Below are 16,291 nucleotides of genomic sequence, written 5' to 3' on the forward strand. Positions count from 1 at the left end.
CTTAGATCTACACACACATCCACTCACTCACCTGTACAGTCACTCATACTTACAGTCACTCAGTACAGGACTATCATATGCATTTATACACCTACATAGACACTCACACACCACCAATCATCCATAGAGGTACTCTCACACCTAGTCAGTCATGCAAATAATTAATCACACTCCCATTTACTCACCTATGCAGTTATACACACACAAGTTCACTTACTCATAAAAATAGTACCACATTCTTACGTTCTTATACAATCACTGATACAAGCACACACTCATCCATACAGCCACTCTCACAATCACACACTCTCACATATACCCACTTATATACTCTTACACACATATATACTGCCTTTCACATATGTAGTTACTCACACATGTACCACTGAGATATACATTCAATCACTAACACACCCATACATACACTCACCCAACCATACAGTCCATAGAGTCCATGCACTCTTAAAACCATGCACCCATAGAATCACCCACTCACACATGTATGCACAGAGTCACACACACCCCACCCACACAAACACTCAGGCACCCAAACAGATACTCAGACAACCAATCAATAACCCATAGAGACACTCTTATAGCTATTCACAAAACCATGCAGCCGCTTATACACCAACAGACAGACAGATACAGACATTCACAGTTTAGTCACTAGTCTGCAGTAAGATACGTTTAATGACTCACTTATAGAGTCAGTCACGCACCTACTAAATCATCCATTCACACATTCTTCAATAGGTTTTTCCCTATATATATATATTAAACATATTTAAAATTTACAGAAACACACACACACACACTGGATGACGTCATCAGTGATGTCATTTCAGATGTCATCAGTGATGTCATCAGTGATGTCACTGACCATGTCATGAGTGATGTAATATGTGACGTCATCAGCAGTGCATTGCGGGGGCGCGAGTTATAGTTAGTTCAGCTAACTATACCGGGGGAATTTCTAGGGTTTTGTACGAGGGAAATGTCCAGCTAACTATAACGCCCCTGAAACCTATGGTTTTTTCAGTGAATATATATATATATATATATATATATATATATATATATATATATATATATATATATATATATATATATATATATATATATATATATATATATATATATATATGCATACATATATAAACATATATATATAATCTGCATATCTATATAAATGCATGCATACATATACATATATGCATGTTATGTACATGAATGTTTGAAAAATACTAATACAAGCAAAGCTAAAAAGCCACCTATTTACAAACAGAATTGCTTTAACTTAAACGAGGGCGAGACCCATTGCATTTTCAATGCTTGTTTACTTGGTTCCATCAAAAAGGCATTCAGATGTGTCACACATTTGCCATAAATTCTGAATGGTAGCACTCTACTTGCTCATTAGATCACTGTAGTAATGCTACTGCTCACCAGGGAAGTCTGATGCTGGTATTCAAATGCATGTTTCAGTCTACATGTCAGAATTTTATAATGAAATAGAAGAGGCTTTGAGGAGTCAAAATGTGCCCTAATTTTTCTTTCTGCAGCATTAATCATAATTTCTATGGCAAAATGAACCCCCTCATTTTGTTGCTTTGCAAATTAAATGTTTTAAGTGTTACCACTTTATTCCAATCAAGATGGCTTCAGGTGTGCCATACTTTTGTCATAAGTAAGACTGTTAGCGCTCTAGTTGTTATTTAGAACTCTCTAGGACATTTTGTCATTGGGCTATACTTGGGTTACATCTGGGTGATATGTGTGCTACATTTGGGCTCTTTTGTCTCTGGTGGCCATCTTGGGAGACTTATTTGTTATGAAGTTTCCTAATTTCCTCATTTACTACAGTCTCCTCAGTAGGAAATACTTTGTTTTCTTACTTTGATTCCATGAAGAAGGCATTCAGATGTGTCACAAATTTGCCATAAATTCGGAATGTTAGCACTCTAGTTGCTTATTAGATCACTGTAGTAAAGCTACTGCTCACCAGGGAAGTCTGCTGCTGGTATTGAAAGTGAATGTTTCAGTCTGCATGTCAGAATTTTTTTATGAAATCAAAGAGGATTTGAGAAGTCAATCAAAATGTGCCCTAATTTATCTTTTTTCAGCACTAATCATAATTTCTATGGCAAAATGAACCCCCTCATTGTGTTCCTTTTAAATTAAACTAGTGACTCTATACTACTCTCTACCACTCACTCTACTACTCACTCTCTACTACTCACCCTCTACTATTGACTCTCCACTACTCACTCTCCACTACTCACTCTCCACTACTCACTCTCCACTATTGACTCTCCACTACTGACTCTCCACTACTCACTCTCCACTACTCACTCTCCACTACTCACTCTCCACTACTCACTCTCCACTACTCACTCTCCACTACTCACTCTCCTCACTCTCTACTACTCACTCTCTACTACTCACTCTCTACTACTCTACTAATCTATACTACTCTCTCTACTACTCACTCTCTACTACTCACTCTCTACTACTCACTCTCTCCTACTCACTCTCTGCTACATTACTACTCTCTACTACTCGCTCTACTACTCACTCTACTACTCACTCTACTACTCACTCTACTACTCACTCTACTACTCACTCTCTACTACTCACTCTCTACTACTCACTCTCTACTACTCACTCTCTACTACTCCCTACACTACTCACGCACTACTACTCTCTACTTGCTTTCTACTACTCGCTCTCTTCTACTCACTCTACTACTCCCTACTACTCCCTACTACTCCCTACTACTCACTCTACTACTCACTCTCTACTACTCAGTCTCCACTACTCCACTACCCTCTACTACTCAGTCTCTACTACTCAGTCTCTACTACTCAGTCTCTACTACTCAGTCTCTACTACTCACTCTCTACTACTCTACTACTCCCTCTCCACTACTCCCTCTCCACTACTCCCTCTCCACTACTCCCTCTCCACTACTCACTCTACTACTCACTGTCTACTACACTCTCTGCTACCCACTCTCTACTACTCTCTACTACTCACTCTCTGCTACTCACTCTACTACTCTCTACTATTCACTCTCTACTTTCTACTCTCTATTACTCATCCTCTACTCTCTACCTCTCGACCTCTCTCTACCTCTCTCTCTACTACTCTCTACCTCTATACCACTAGCTCTCTAGCTCTACACCTCTACCTCTCTACCTCTCTCTACACGCACACATATGCACATATATATATGCATTTATATATATGTATGTGTATATATATATAAACATATATATAATCTGCATATCTATATAAATACAAATATAAATGCATGCATACATATACATATATCCATACATATGCATGTTATGTACACGAAAGTTTGAAAGTCACTAATAAAAGCAAAGCTGAAAAGCCACCTAATTACAAACAGAATTGCTTTAACTTAAACGAGGGCGAGACCTATTGCATTTTCAATGTTTGTTCCGTCTGGCTGTCCATGCTCGGTCCACCCTTTTTTCCGTCTGGCTGTCTATGCTCGGTCCACCCTTTTTTCTGTCTGGCTGTCCATGCTTGGGCCACCCTTTTTTCTGTCTGGCTGTCCACCATTGTGACAGGGTACATTGGCACAACTGCTGTTGCTACGGATGTGGCAGCTCGAGCCGGTGAATCCAGGCGGGCAACTGCACCGTGCACCCAGGGAGGTCTGCAAACAAGTGCCTCCGTTGAAGCAAGTAAGTTCATGGCAGCTTAGTAGATTTCTCACAGTTGGATCCGGAATAGCTCTGAAAAGAAAAACAGGATTTAAAATGATTGACAAAGGCGAAAAGCTTGTGAATAACTATTGGCAAATTAGATAAGCATGCATACTGGATAAAGCTCTACTATCCAAGTCAAGCATCATGCCTCTAAGACAAGCCCCACCTGAGGGCCCCCGTCCTTCCCCAGCATCAGTGATGTACACCAAGTAATAAACATCACTAGAGACAATGCTGCCTGACAGGCCATAAATGCCATTGAAGCAGAGTCACAACTGGCACAGGTCAATAAGGAAAATTGATTAGTTCCACCTTAGAAGTTTTATTCAAATTTGCAAGCAATTAATATTTTCCCCACAACGTGGACTAATCTTCAGAACGGAAATGATGCCTTTTCCAGCTTTACCTTTAGAATAGCCAACTTAGAGAAAAAAACTCAACTCGAAACCTATGCTTATTTTGCCATTTTAGAAACCCTCGATCCACAAAGGATCTCTAAACCAAGCAGACCAATGCGCTGGGTGCCCTTAATAAAGAAATCAGATGCCACCATTTAGGACAGCAAGGCTGCTCCAGGAATTCTCAATGCAATCCAGAGTTAACATCAGGAATAAATGATTTTGCTTTCGTTTACAGCAAATCCAGGATTTCTTTGGGAATGTGGAAGTGTTGCTTTCAATAAAATTCCATATCCATGAGAGGTTTTAGATTACCGGTACATAGCATTTCTGACCCATTGATGGATCCTTCATAAATTTTATTCAAAAGCAATCCATACATTAACACACTCACTCGTAAACAAGGTAGGGGAAAACCTGTCTTAGTCAAGGCAGTAGAGCCCTGTCAAAGTATGGACAAACCTTGAGATGACTGGTTTGTGAACCTTTTTTTAAAATTATTATTTTTGTTTAAGTTCAACTGGAGCTGCCTTCAGTGTGCGAGAATGTTGTGAAAGTAGTATACAAGTCTCTTCATATCTGGCGGAAATTGAAATGCACGGCACTCTCATAACTGTTTAAAAGCCAAAATCTATGCAATAGCTTAATAGTTTACAAAGATGGTGAAACTGTGTGGCCTGTGCTGGACATGTGGGAGGCATTTTTGGTAATGTGTTTGTAGGTGCGTGCATCAGGTGTTTTGGCTGTCCTATGGGGGGGGGGGAAGAGTGTGTCTGTCTGTCTGTCTCTCTTCAGTGGCTAATGCACTAAGATGTGACAGGAAAGCCTAGTATTTGGCCTGTAAGTATTGTTTGTGGTAAGTGAAATGTTGTCTTATATCCTATTGCCTTTAAGCTGTAACTGTTTATATGTGGGACAGTCTGTGCTATGTTTGGTGTGTTTGAGATGCTCTTCTGTCAGGTGAATGAGTGTAGCGTCTATATGAAGCAAGTACTGTTGGAATAACTGTGCTAGCAAACAGCATGGAATATGTGCTGTGCTAAATATACTTGTGTGTAAACTTTGCATTACTTAGATGAGATAATAACAAGCATGGAGGGACACCTGTTAACACCTTATCAGATTTCTCAAATGTGGAAAGGGTAGATGAAACAAGAACTGAGGAGCAAACACCCAAGGACACGTAATAGCTGCAACTGTACTGGAACACAGCATGCCCATGGTATCAGTTCAGAGACTTCTGTCTTCAGGACAAAATGCTTGATGGTGACGGATTCTTCAGTACCGAATAGGCTTAAATTCAGCCCCTACTATCAGATTTAGCTCAGAGTTACTCCAGGGCAGGGGGCATTTTAGCAGTGTACTTGATACTGGACTAGTCCTTCCTGGTGCTATTACAGGATGTAACCCTAGAGCCTCAAGATACCGAGACCATCTCTGTTTGCTAGCCACTAAAGGGTATTCTTCGAATGCTACTTCCTCATCCCACTGTCTGACTTCAGTGCAGGCAAATTATGCAAACTGGAAAGTCGCCTTGTCTGGGCCTGTGCACTTGTCAGAGTGCTGCTATGCTGACTAGGAGAACAGCATAGAAAAAGCAATTTTGGGAAAGAAGAAGTTAAAAGCAATTTCTCTTTTCAAAAGGGACAAAAAATGTGAGGAAACCATATGCTCCAAAAAACAGATGCTTAATACTGAAAAAGATAAGGCAAGGCCTACGGTTCAGATATTCTTCTTCACAGAATGGAAAAACTAAGTGGGGCAATCAGAGATGGAATTACACTTGAGGACTCTGGGGCAGCTTGGCTTCCTTAAAGTTTCAGTCTAATGCCTTAACGTGGACAAACACCAATGGATAAACCATGGATAACTAAACGATCAAGACTTTTAGACTCCAGCAATTTCTTTGTTGTTTCCTTTTAAAGTGGGTTCATTGCAAAAAAATAAAACTAAAAAAATGCAAGTTATGCTTGCAAGTTGTAATTTTGTTGAAATAGACTATTTGCAATAGTAAAATAAAAAATAAGTTTGCATATTCGATCAAGCCAGGAAAAAGTGTATGATACAGAGGTGCGCAAACACTCAGCCACTGTTATGAATAATGCACTTTTCAGTGGCAACACCTTTGTATGCCATCGCCCCATTCACAATATTTCACGTACCGCTGGGCATCGACAGGTATAACCTAGTGGCATGTTCACCGTCACCTGGCAGATGCCTCCATTCTGGCAAGGTTGAGATTCACATGTGTTCACAGCACTCTGGCATCGCCGACCTGTAGAACGGGAAACAAGAACAGATGGAGGTCAGTATTTAGAAAGCAGGATGTTCCTACTGTTACATGGTTTTCCCTCTGGACAAGTCCTTTAAGGGTCACCCTTATAAAATCTTCACCATTTCTTTTTCTCCTTCCTCATCCCCTCCAAAAGTTTCCTTTATTATTGGGGTGGGACACAGCAAGCAGGGAAGCTGTGCCGATACTAGGTTTGGTGTAGGTATGGGACCTTTGACGAAAGGGTGACTACAAGGCCTCCCTCTCTTGCCCCCGTGGGAGATGGTGCCCCCTTTGAAATTGGGTAATTTCCTAAGAATGCTGAGGCAAGTATATGCCTTTCTTTAATTTTCTCACATGCAAATAGCATGCGCATGTCAATCACGTCTTTGGGGGGAGTGACTTCTTCGCTACCCACCCTGACGAAAGCCCAGGACCTCGCACAGGCCGATAGGTCAGGGCTGAAACAGGTTGATGATTTATGGTCACAGTAACTTTACATCCTTTTAGCCCTTTATACATTTTTAACCTGCCCTCCCACCCCACTAATAAAAGAAACTTTTGGAGTGGGTGAGGAATTTTATCTTTAAAGTTACGCCCCCATACACCCAATCTTCATAAGTGCTCCCTGGAATACGGTTGAGCCCAAACCGACCTTTAGGAGTTGGGGTGAACCCGATGATGAAGCAGGTCACTATTAGAGTGAGTGAAGGTTGTGTAAAGAAAAGGGTTTCTTTCCCTTCCCACCCACAATGTGGGTGTGCTGCCATCTGAAATACCCTTGCCCCCTAAGCAGTGGTGACAGCAAATACTAAAGCTAGCACCAGCCGGTAACCCCAGCCAGTCCGCAGCCAGGGAAGTCAGATACACAGAAGGCGAGAAGCTCAGATGAAGAGTGGGTTTACACACCTTGGAAGCCCTCCTTGCACTTGCATCGATAGCCGTTCACGTAGTCTGTGCAGGTGCCTCCGTTCTGGCACGGGTTGGAATCACACTCGTTCTTGTTGAGGTCACAGTTGGTCCCCGCCCAGCCTGGCTCACACTCGCATTTATACCTGTGAAAAAAGCAAAGCAACATCAGTGAATGGCTCTTTCCACACCGCCCTCCACATACTACAGCAGGTCAGACAACACCATGGGAGCAGGAGCACCTCGAGCCACATGTCTCACCACCCTCAGAATGTGTATTCCCCAGGTTAAGGGATGAGGCAGACACCCTGGGTTTCCTTCTCTATCACAAGAATAATGATCAGCAGATGCCATGCTGGAAAGGCTGCTTCAGAAGTGGTGGGTAACTTTCTTGGCATAGCGGATCGTGAGATGGTCCATAGATGAAGGGCACACAATGTTGGCGACCAGTCTCAGGAGGGTGCCAGGTTGCCACGGTTTGAGAGGTAGATTCCTGGCAAGCTGCAAATCCTGGCTGGAGAGGTAGAGCTCAGGAAGAGTGGGAGACCGGCTGCTAGAGGGAGGTAGGAGCACAGGTGGGAGGCGTGAACGGAGTGTTATAGTAACTTTATAGAGTGCCTTCACTCGGCTTTTCACTAGTATCCAGTGAAGCTTTTTTAACACGAAGTGTGTGCATGTTCGAGTTGTTAGCAACCTGCCTCGCCGCTGCATTTTAGACAAGTTGAAGCTGATCTAGCAAAAAACGGGGAGTAGCAAGACAGATCGCATTGCTGTAGAGAGGTCTAAGAAACGCAGAATTAATTGTATCATAGTAAGGTGCCAGAAACATGTCACCTTTAGTATCCGAGTCTCAAGAGAGAAATCTGAATCAATAAAAAAATGCCCAGAATGCGAATGGAATAGCAGGGGAGGGGCGGGGGACCATAATATTGGGTCACCCAAGGATTTAGTGGACAGGATATCAGAGGTGGTAAGCACACGTTGGGCCTTAGAAGGATTATGTTTTTATTAGCCACCCACCAATTGATGATGATGAGGATGACGCAGACTGATCTGGGCTCCTTCCTGATGAAGTAATACAGCCAAGGGAAGCATATAGATGTTAAACAGGAGGGGCGAGAAGTAGCAGCCCCTGAGGACACCTTGAATCAACATTTTAGGACCAGAACGAAATGGAGGTAGAGCACATGGGGATGATGAGCCATTTATGAACAGCATCCTAGATACTTGCATCTATTAGTCTAGAGATTAAAATGTGCTGGTCGATGGGGATGAAGGTCGCAGGCAGATCGAGAAGGATCTGGGCCCAATAGCACAGTCATTGGGTATTCTGCAGAGATCGTCAAGTACAGACCTAACAATAAGGTGAGCGTTTCTGAATGTGGTCCAGCAAGCTGTAAGCTTCTCCAAACTCATGAATCTTATTGAAAAAAATATTTTGGGAATTTTGCTCGGAAACTGGTTCAAGGAAATGAGTCTAAATTTGCACAGATCAAAGGGGTCCGAAAAAGATTTTTTTTTAATGGGTTTGACTACTGCGGTTTTCCACAGAATTGTCACTAGGCCCGTTTGAAGTGTAAATTAAAGATAGTAGAAAATATATAATGTGTGGCAAACATGAGTTTCCATCCATGTAGCAGGTCTGGGATCTTCTAGAGATCCCGAAGAAAGCATGGAATTTATTCATACAAAAAAAACAAACAAAAAAAAAGCAGGCTGCTGTTACTAAATTAAGTTGATTAAAAGGAAGCAGGAGGGGTGGGGGCATTATCTAGCTGCACAGGTACAGGCTTTGAAATGGGTATGGGTGCCATCTACTCATATTTTTAAAATTTTGCCTCAAATTAGCATAGAAAGATCCGATCAAAGTTTAGGGGAGTGAATGATAATATCTTTCCAAATGAGGTTTTTAAGCTCATTGATAATTCTGAAGAGTTTTTAGGAGCATTCCCTAATCGATGTAAAAATCTGCTTTTTAGCCACCTTGTTCGTCTTTCTACATCCTATGTTTTGTGTACAAAATTTCTAATACAGGATCGTATGACTTTCACCACTTGCATACCAGCTGGCATAAGAGGACTTGACTTACTTAGCTCTGCTGTAAAGCAGCAATTACATCCGATACAGCCTCTGAACGTAGAGGTTACCCTAGGAATGAATATGCTACTTACCAGTATGCATCTGTTCTTGGCATGTAGGGCTGCTGACATTCATATCTGTGCATAGATCGCCGCCTAGTGTTGGGTCCGGATGTTTGCACGTTGTTGTCCTGGAAGAGTCTTCGAAGTATCCTGGGATAGGTGACTCCTCCCCTGGACTACAGTGCGCATGGGCATCCTCTCCATCCTCAGATTGTTTTTCGCCATTGTGGCAGTGATGGAGTAGATACAGAAAGTGATGACCATGCTTTACAGTAATTCTGAGAGCTGCAGCTGCTACAGGCGCCGGGGAGGAGGGAGGGCGATATGAATGTCAGCAGCCCTACATGCCAAGAACAGATGCATACTGGTAAGTAGCATATTCAGTTCGAGGCATGTGGGCTGCTGAATTCATATCTGTGCATAGAATATATAGCAGTGCCCTCTTATTAGCAGCGGCTACCAGTGCCAGCTGCAGCGGTCTGAAAAAGAGTTTTGAGAACAGCCTGTCCTACAGCTGCCTGCTGTTTTGATTGCACATCTACACAATAGTGTTTGGTAAATGTATGTGTAGTGGACCAGGTGGCTGCTCTACATATATCATGCAAAGGAATGTTTCCTAGGAAAGCCATGGAGGCCCCTAACTTACGTGTTGAGTGGGCTCGTGGTGGAATCGTTAATGTGCGTTTAGCCTTTTGATAGCAAATTTGAATACATTTAACGATCCATCTGGCTATACCTGCTTTGGAGATAGCGTTACCTTTGTGGTGTGGGGCAAAGGCAACGAAAAGCTGTTTTGTTTTCCTAAAGGGTTTGGTCCTCTCGATATAATACATGAGGGCCCTTTTTACATCTAGTGTATGGAGTGCCCTTTCTGCGACAGTCTGTGGGTTTTGAAAGAAAACAGGCAGTTCAATCGTTTGATTCATGTGGAACTGCGATACCACCTTGGGCATGAATTTGGGGTTGGTACAGAGTACGACCCTGTTGACGTGAACCTGTATAAATGGCTCTTGGACGGTTAGTGCCTGGAGTTCACTAACTCTTCGTAAAGAAGTTATCGCTACTAGGAAAGCTACTTTCCAGGTAAGGAATTGAATCTCGCATGAGTGTAGAGGTTCAAAGGGTGGACCCATCAGGCGTGTGAGGACCAAGTTGAGGTTCCACATTGGGGCTGGTGGGTGGCTAGGTGGAATGACTCGTTTGAGTCCTTCCAAGAATGCTTTGATGGCAGGCACTCTGAATAGAGAGAGGTGCTGCCTGGTCTGCAGATAGGCTGATATTGCGGTCAAATGGACACGTATAGAGGTGTACGCCAGATTGCATCGGTATAGGTGTAAGAGGTAACAAATGATGTTTTGGATGGATGCGTCTAGCGGGTTAATGTCATTATTATTGCAATAAATGACAAACCTTTTCCATTTGGCTGCATAGCAAGCTCTGGTAGTGGGTCTCCTGGCCTCCTTAATGATATCCATACAGTCAGGTGGCAGGTTTAGGTAGCCAAACTCTAGGACTTCAGGAGCCAGATTGCCAGGTTCAGCTGTTACGGATCTGGGTGCTGAATCTCTCCATGGTTCTGCGTCAAATGCGCGGGTTTGATCCGCAGCCTTTGATGCGGCACCACGGAAAGTTCGAGAAAGGTGGTGTACCACGGCTGACGTGCCCACGTTGGAGCAACTAGGACGAGTGTCAGTGAGTGTTGTCTGAGTTTGCGTGCCACCAGCGGTATCAGTGGTGCTGGGGGAAAAGCGTACGCAAATCTGCCGGACCAGTTCATCCATATCGCATTGCCCTGCGACTGCGGATGTGGGAACCTGGCGGCAAAGCTTTGGCATTTTGCGTTTTCGCTTGTGGCGAATAGGTCTATCTCTGGATGACCCCACTGCTGGAAGTACGGTTGGAGTACTGATGGGTGTAACTCCCACTCGTGCATCTGGTGGCTGTGTCTGCTGAGCAGATCCGCCATCTGGTTGTCCTTGCCGGGGAGGTGTTCTGCCATGAGGAACATGTTCCTCTGAATGGCCCACTTCCACATGCTCTGAGCCAGATGAGACAACTGTGGAGAGTGTGTTCCTCCCTGCTTCTGTATGTAGTACATGGCAGTCATGTTGTCCGTTCGGATCAACACGACTTTGTTGCACAAGTGTACTTTGAATGCTTTCATAGCCAGGAAGATTGCCATCAGCTCTAGAAGGTTGATGTGCATCTTCTTTTGTTGTTGTGTCCATAGTCCCTGCACTGTGTATTGGAGTACATGAGCTCCCCATCCCTGGAGAGACGCGTCCGCTGTCAGTATTATCTGTGGAACAGGCTCTTGGAACGGTCGGCCCTTGCAAAGGTTTTGTGGATTCCACCAATGCAGAGAGTTGTATGCCCGACCGCTCACCAACACTAGGTCTTTCAACTGTCCTTGAGCCTGATTCCACTGACGTGCTAAGCACTCCTGAAGCGGGCGCATATGTAATCTCGCGTGTGGGACTATGAAAATGCAGGAGGCCATCATGCCTATCAACTGCATGAACACTCGCGCGGGAAGGGAGTGTTGTGGTTTGAACTTGGAAATCAGCATTTGCATGCTGTTGATTCTCACTAAATTTGGCTGAGCTGTGGCCGCCAGAGTGTCTATAGTCGCACCTAGGTACTGTTGTACGTGTGCGGGCTGGGGATGGGATTTTGGGTAATTTAGTGAGAAACCCAGACTGTGAAGAAGGTGAATGGTGCGAGACATGTGGCTGGCACATTGCTGGGCTGACTTCGCCTGAACGAGCCAGTCGTCCAGGTAAGGGTAGACGTGTATGTGCTGCCTCCGTAGATGTGCCGCCACAGTAGCTAGGCACTTTGTGAACACCCTGGGTGCTGTTGTGACGCCGAAGGGAAGGACTTTGAATTGGTAGTGCTGCCCTTGAACAGTGAACCGGAGGTATTTATTGTGTGAGGGGTGAATGGGTATGTGGAAATGCGCATCCTTGAGGTCCAGTGTGGCCAGAAAGTCTCCCTGCTTGAGCAGCGGGAGGACTTGCTGTAGAGTGAGGATGTGAAAATGCTCGGAAAGAATGTAGTGGTTCAGGGGTCTCAGGTCTAATATAGGTCTGAGTGACCCGTCCTTTTTCGGTATTAAAAAGTACAGGGAGTACACTCCCGTGCCTTGTTCGTGGACGGGTACGACCTCTATTGCGCCTTTTAGTAACATCCTTTGCACCTCCTGCTGTAAGAGCGTTAAGTGCTCTGAGGACATAGGACGGTTTTTTGGAGATATTGTGGGTGGAGTCGAGGTTAATTCTAGACAGTAACCGTATTTGACAATATCTTTGACCCACCTGTCCGTGGTGATGGTGTTCCACGTGGACAGGAACCTTTGTAGCCTTCCCCCGACAGGCGTTATGTGGTCGGGAGGAAGGGAGAGGGCGTCACTGCTTGTTCTTGGGGGAGGACCTGGTGTTGCCGTAGCCGCGTCCTCTGCCCTTTGTGCTGGAGCCACGATAACCACCCCGGGTGTGTTTATCGTAGGTGCTTTGAGTGTTGCCCTTGTTGTATGTTTGCTGTGACCCCTGTCCTCTACTTGCTCCTCTATTTCCGGGGCGACGAAAGGAGCCGCTCCGAAAGGACTGCGTTTGTAGGGCCCCCATGGACTTTGCAGTGTCTGTGTCCTTTTTTATTTTCTCTAGGGTGGTGTCAACCTCCGGGCCGAATAAGTAGTCGGGGTTGACAGGTTGGTTGAGGATGTTGTTTTGTACTTCCGGTTTGAATCCGGAGATTCGCAACCAGGCGTGTCGTCGCAACATGACACTAGTGTTTATGGCTCTGGCAGCTGTATCTGCGGCATCCAGTGCACACTTAATGGATGCATTTGTGAGTAGTTGTCCCTCCCTGATGAGGATATCTGCACCTTCTTTGTATTGGTCAGGGAGATGTTGGAGTAGTTGTTCTAGTGTATCGTAGTGCGCTCGATCGTAGCGAGCGAGGAGCGCCTGAGTGTTGGCAATGCGCCATATGTTAGCTGCCTGGGCGGCAACCCGTTTGCCGGAGGTCTCTAGCACCTTGAACTCTTTGTCCGGGGGAGGAGCATCACCTGTTGTTTGCGAGTGTGCCCTCTTGCGAGCATTCGCAACTACAATGGAGTCCGGAGGTAACTGGCCTCTAATGTACGTAGGGTCCACAGGCGCCGATCTGTACTTCTTGTCGATCCTGGGGTTTATCACTCTTGCCCTAGTGGGTTCCTTGAAGATGTCCTTTGCTGGTTTGAGGACACCCTTCAACATGGGCAGAGTTTTTACATGTCGTTCTGAGGATGCGAAAGTATCCATAAGGAAGTCGTCCTCGACGGTGTCAGAGTGAAGTTGCACCCCATGATTGGCTGCAGCACGTTCAATTAGAGCGTTGAACGCGGCAGTGTCCTCTGTGGGAGATGTTTTTGCTCCATAGAGTTGCGGGTCTTGTGCATCCAGAGGTGCACCTGAGTCTACAGGGTCATCCCAAGCTTGATCAGGGTCCTGGTGGCCTTCAAGGTCCATGTCTCCGGGGTAGGGGACTTGGTCACTCATGTAGTCCTCCAAAGCCTCCGTGTCGGAGTGTGTGGGAGAGAATGACTGTGGATCCCTGTAGGGGGAATGGAGAGGTTCATAAAGAACTGGTTCTGAAGCCACTGGCAGCTTTCTTTTAAGCGGGATCCGGAAGGAGTCCAAAGCTGGCTCCGAAGTTATTCTCCGTTTGTGGATTATCATCCTGCCGGTGTCGGCGTCGATGAGATGTGATGGAGACGTCTCCGCAGGAGAGCGTTCGGCCGGAGTAATCGTGGTGTGGGTGACCCGTGTCCTGATTTGGAATAGTTTTGGGGCCGTGGATGGTGGCAGGCCAAAAGTAATGTTGGCTGGTGCCGAAGAGGCTGTTGGAGCTTTTATCGTCTCGGAGCCCGACGTGTCTTGAAGGACCGTTTTGTTTTTGGCGCGTTGCGTCGCAACGGGTCGCACCTGGAGCGCCATCGATTCCTTCGCGCCGACCGGTTCAGTAGAGGTGGGCGTCGATTTTTTCGGCGCCGGTGAGACATTGAGTCGAGGGGCGGTAATGGCCGTCGACGTCTTCGATGAGTGTGGCCTTGGTGGTGCCGTTGAAGCGGTGTGTGACGCAGCAGGCAGCTTGACCTTTGGGGTCGGAGCCGATTGCGTCGGTGCCGGGAGCAGAGTAGGTTTGGTGGCACCGAAGGTCTTCTTCCTTATGTCGACTCCGACATCGGCCGCTTCGAGCTCGGCACCGAAGTCTCGTTTGGTGCGCTCGGTGCCGACGGGTTTTGCTCGCGTCGAAGGTGTGGTGGGCCTCGATCCGACCAGCGCTACTTTCGGTTTCGGTTTCAGTTGAACCAATACAGTTTTTGGTTTCGAAGAAGGGAAACCAGCCGGTTTGGGCATTAATGGCTGCCGCTGAATGTCCGTAGCCGGGCCCGAGGGCGGGGCCGAAGAACTGCGGGATAGGTCTTGGGTAAGGCCGGAAGGCGATCCCTCGACCGGAGCCATAGACTGTTGTACTGGGATTTCCTCAGTCTGTACGGGTAGGCCTTGCTCGTCATCGGAGCTACTCTCTTCGGCCCCTAAGGCCTCATTGTAGTCTCCTACCTCGGTGTCGTCTTCATCTCTGCGAAAGAGTGTTTCGTCGACGTCTTCCGATCCGGAGTCATGTTCGGAAGCGGGACTGGAGGGTAGGTTCTCCACTTCTTCGACATCTTCGGTCTCGGCGCTGAAGATGTCGGCCGGGGCCGGTGCCGCTTGCTGCGCCTCGAGTCTCGCCGCTCTTCGATTCCGGAGAGTCTTCTTGGACCGAAATCGGGCACAGGCCATGCATGTAGATTCGTCGTGATCCGGTGAAAGGCATTTGTTGCACACCGGATGGACGTCGATGTGGGGATATTTCGCATTGCATACAGGACACCGCTTGAATGGTGTCCTCGATTCCATCGTCGATGTTCGGGTCGATGGTCGGGTAAGATGCGAAAAGGTTGGTTCTGGAAGTTAGTAAACTAACAAAGATACTATCGATACCGATCGGGAACAGTACCGACGCGAACTAAAGGCCTTTTGGCCTTGAAAAAGTTTTTCCTAACTTGAGTCAAGATAAGCACATCCGAACCCAATGGCGGAAAAAAACAATCTGAGGATGGAGAGGATGCCCATGCGCACTGTAGTCCAGGGGAGGAGTCACCTATCCCAGGATACTTCGAAGACTCTTCCAGGACAACAACGTGCAAACATCCGGACCCAACACTAGGCGGCGATCTATGCACAGATATGAATTCAGCAGCCCACATGCCTCGAACTATAATTATCCAGGGTATTTATTCAGCATTCAATAAAACAATTCAATATGGCCTCAGAATCAAGGCTGGGCAGCTTTCTATATCTGGCACTAGAAGTCCAGGCAATCTCAGAAGGCACTCATTCAAGGGGGCAAGCCTTGCATCTTCTGCCAGTATGAACTGGACTCTATCTGCAAGGTAAGGGACATGGAATTTAACAGAAAAGTCGAATGGACGCCAGCAGACAGACTCACCGCGACTGAAAGTGTTAGAGACACTGGGGCAATAAGATTATCCTCTGTGTGAGTGGGGTGGGAATTCTGTAAATGAGAGCGTGTGGGAAGTACTAATTTATCCAACAAGGGATTGCGCTGCTCTGAAAGCCATCGTTGCGTCATAGAAAATATGTCTGCCTGGGTTGATGAGAGGTCTGAAATCTGATGGTGATAGGGCATTGTGGATCTCACATTACACAGTATGAATTTTATTTGAGGCCAAGAGTTTTTTCTTATGTGTTAATGTGTGTGCAGGGACCAAAACCGGTG

The 16,291-nt window shown here is 45.8% G+C and overlaps 2 protein-coding genes across 3 annotated transcripts in view; both read right to left on the reverse strand.

The window, feature by feature from the left end:
• LOC146856250 (epoxide hydrolase 3-like) overlaps window positions 1-3,490 on the reverse strand; it is a 31,161-nt gene extending 27,671 nt beyond the window's left edge. Inside the window, exon 1 of the mRNA XM_085654321.1 lies at window positions 3,448-3,490. The gene's annotated coding sequence lies outside the window, so the exon portion shown is untranslated. The remainder of the gene's footprint in view (window positions 1-3,447) is intronic.
• Window positions 3,491-3,513: 23 nt separating this feature from the next.
• The window catches only part of LOC146856251 (uncharacterized), a 259,790-nt gene continuing 247,012 nt past the window's right edge, over window positions 3,514-16,291 (reverse strand). For both annotated transcript variants that reach the window (XR_014981452.1, XM_085654318.1), the window contains 3 exons: window positions 7,323-7,468; window positions 6,304-6,416; window positions 3,514-3,770 (listed from right to left, as the gene is read on the reverse strand). Coding sequence is in view for 1 of the 2 variants with exons in the window: in XM_085654318.1 (XP_085510444.1) it covers window positions 3,726-3,770; window positions 6,304-6,416; window positions 7,323-7,468 (304 nt within the window). In the remaining variant the exon portion in view is untranslated. The remainder of the gene's footprint in view (window positions 3,771-6,303; window positions 6,417-7,322; window positions 7,469-16,291) is intronic.

This window comes from Triturus cristatus, chromosome 4_1 (genome assembly GCF_964204655.1).
Source record: "Triturus cristatus chromosome 4_1, aTriCri1.1, whole genome shotgun sequence".
Classification (NCBI taxonomy): Eukaryota; Metazoa; Chordata; class Amphibia; order Caudata; family Salamandridae; genus Triturus; species Triturus cristatus.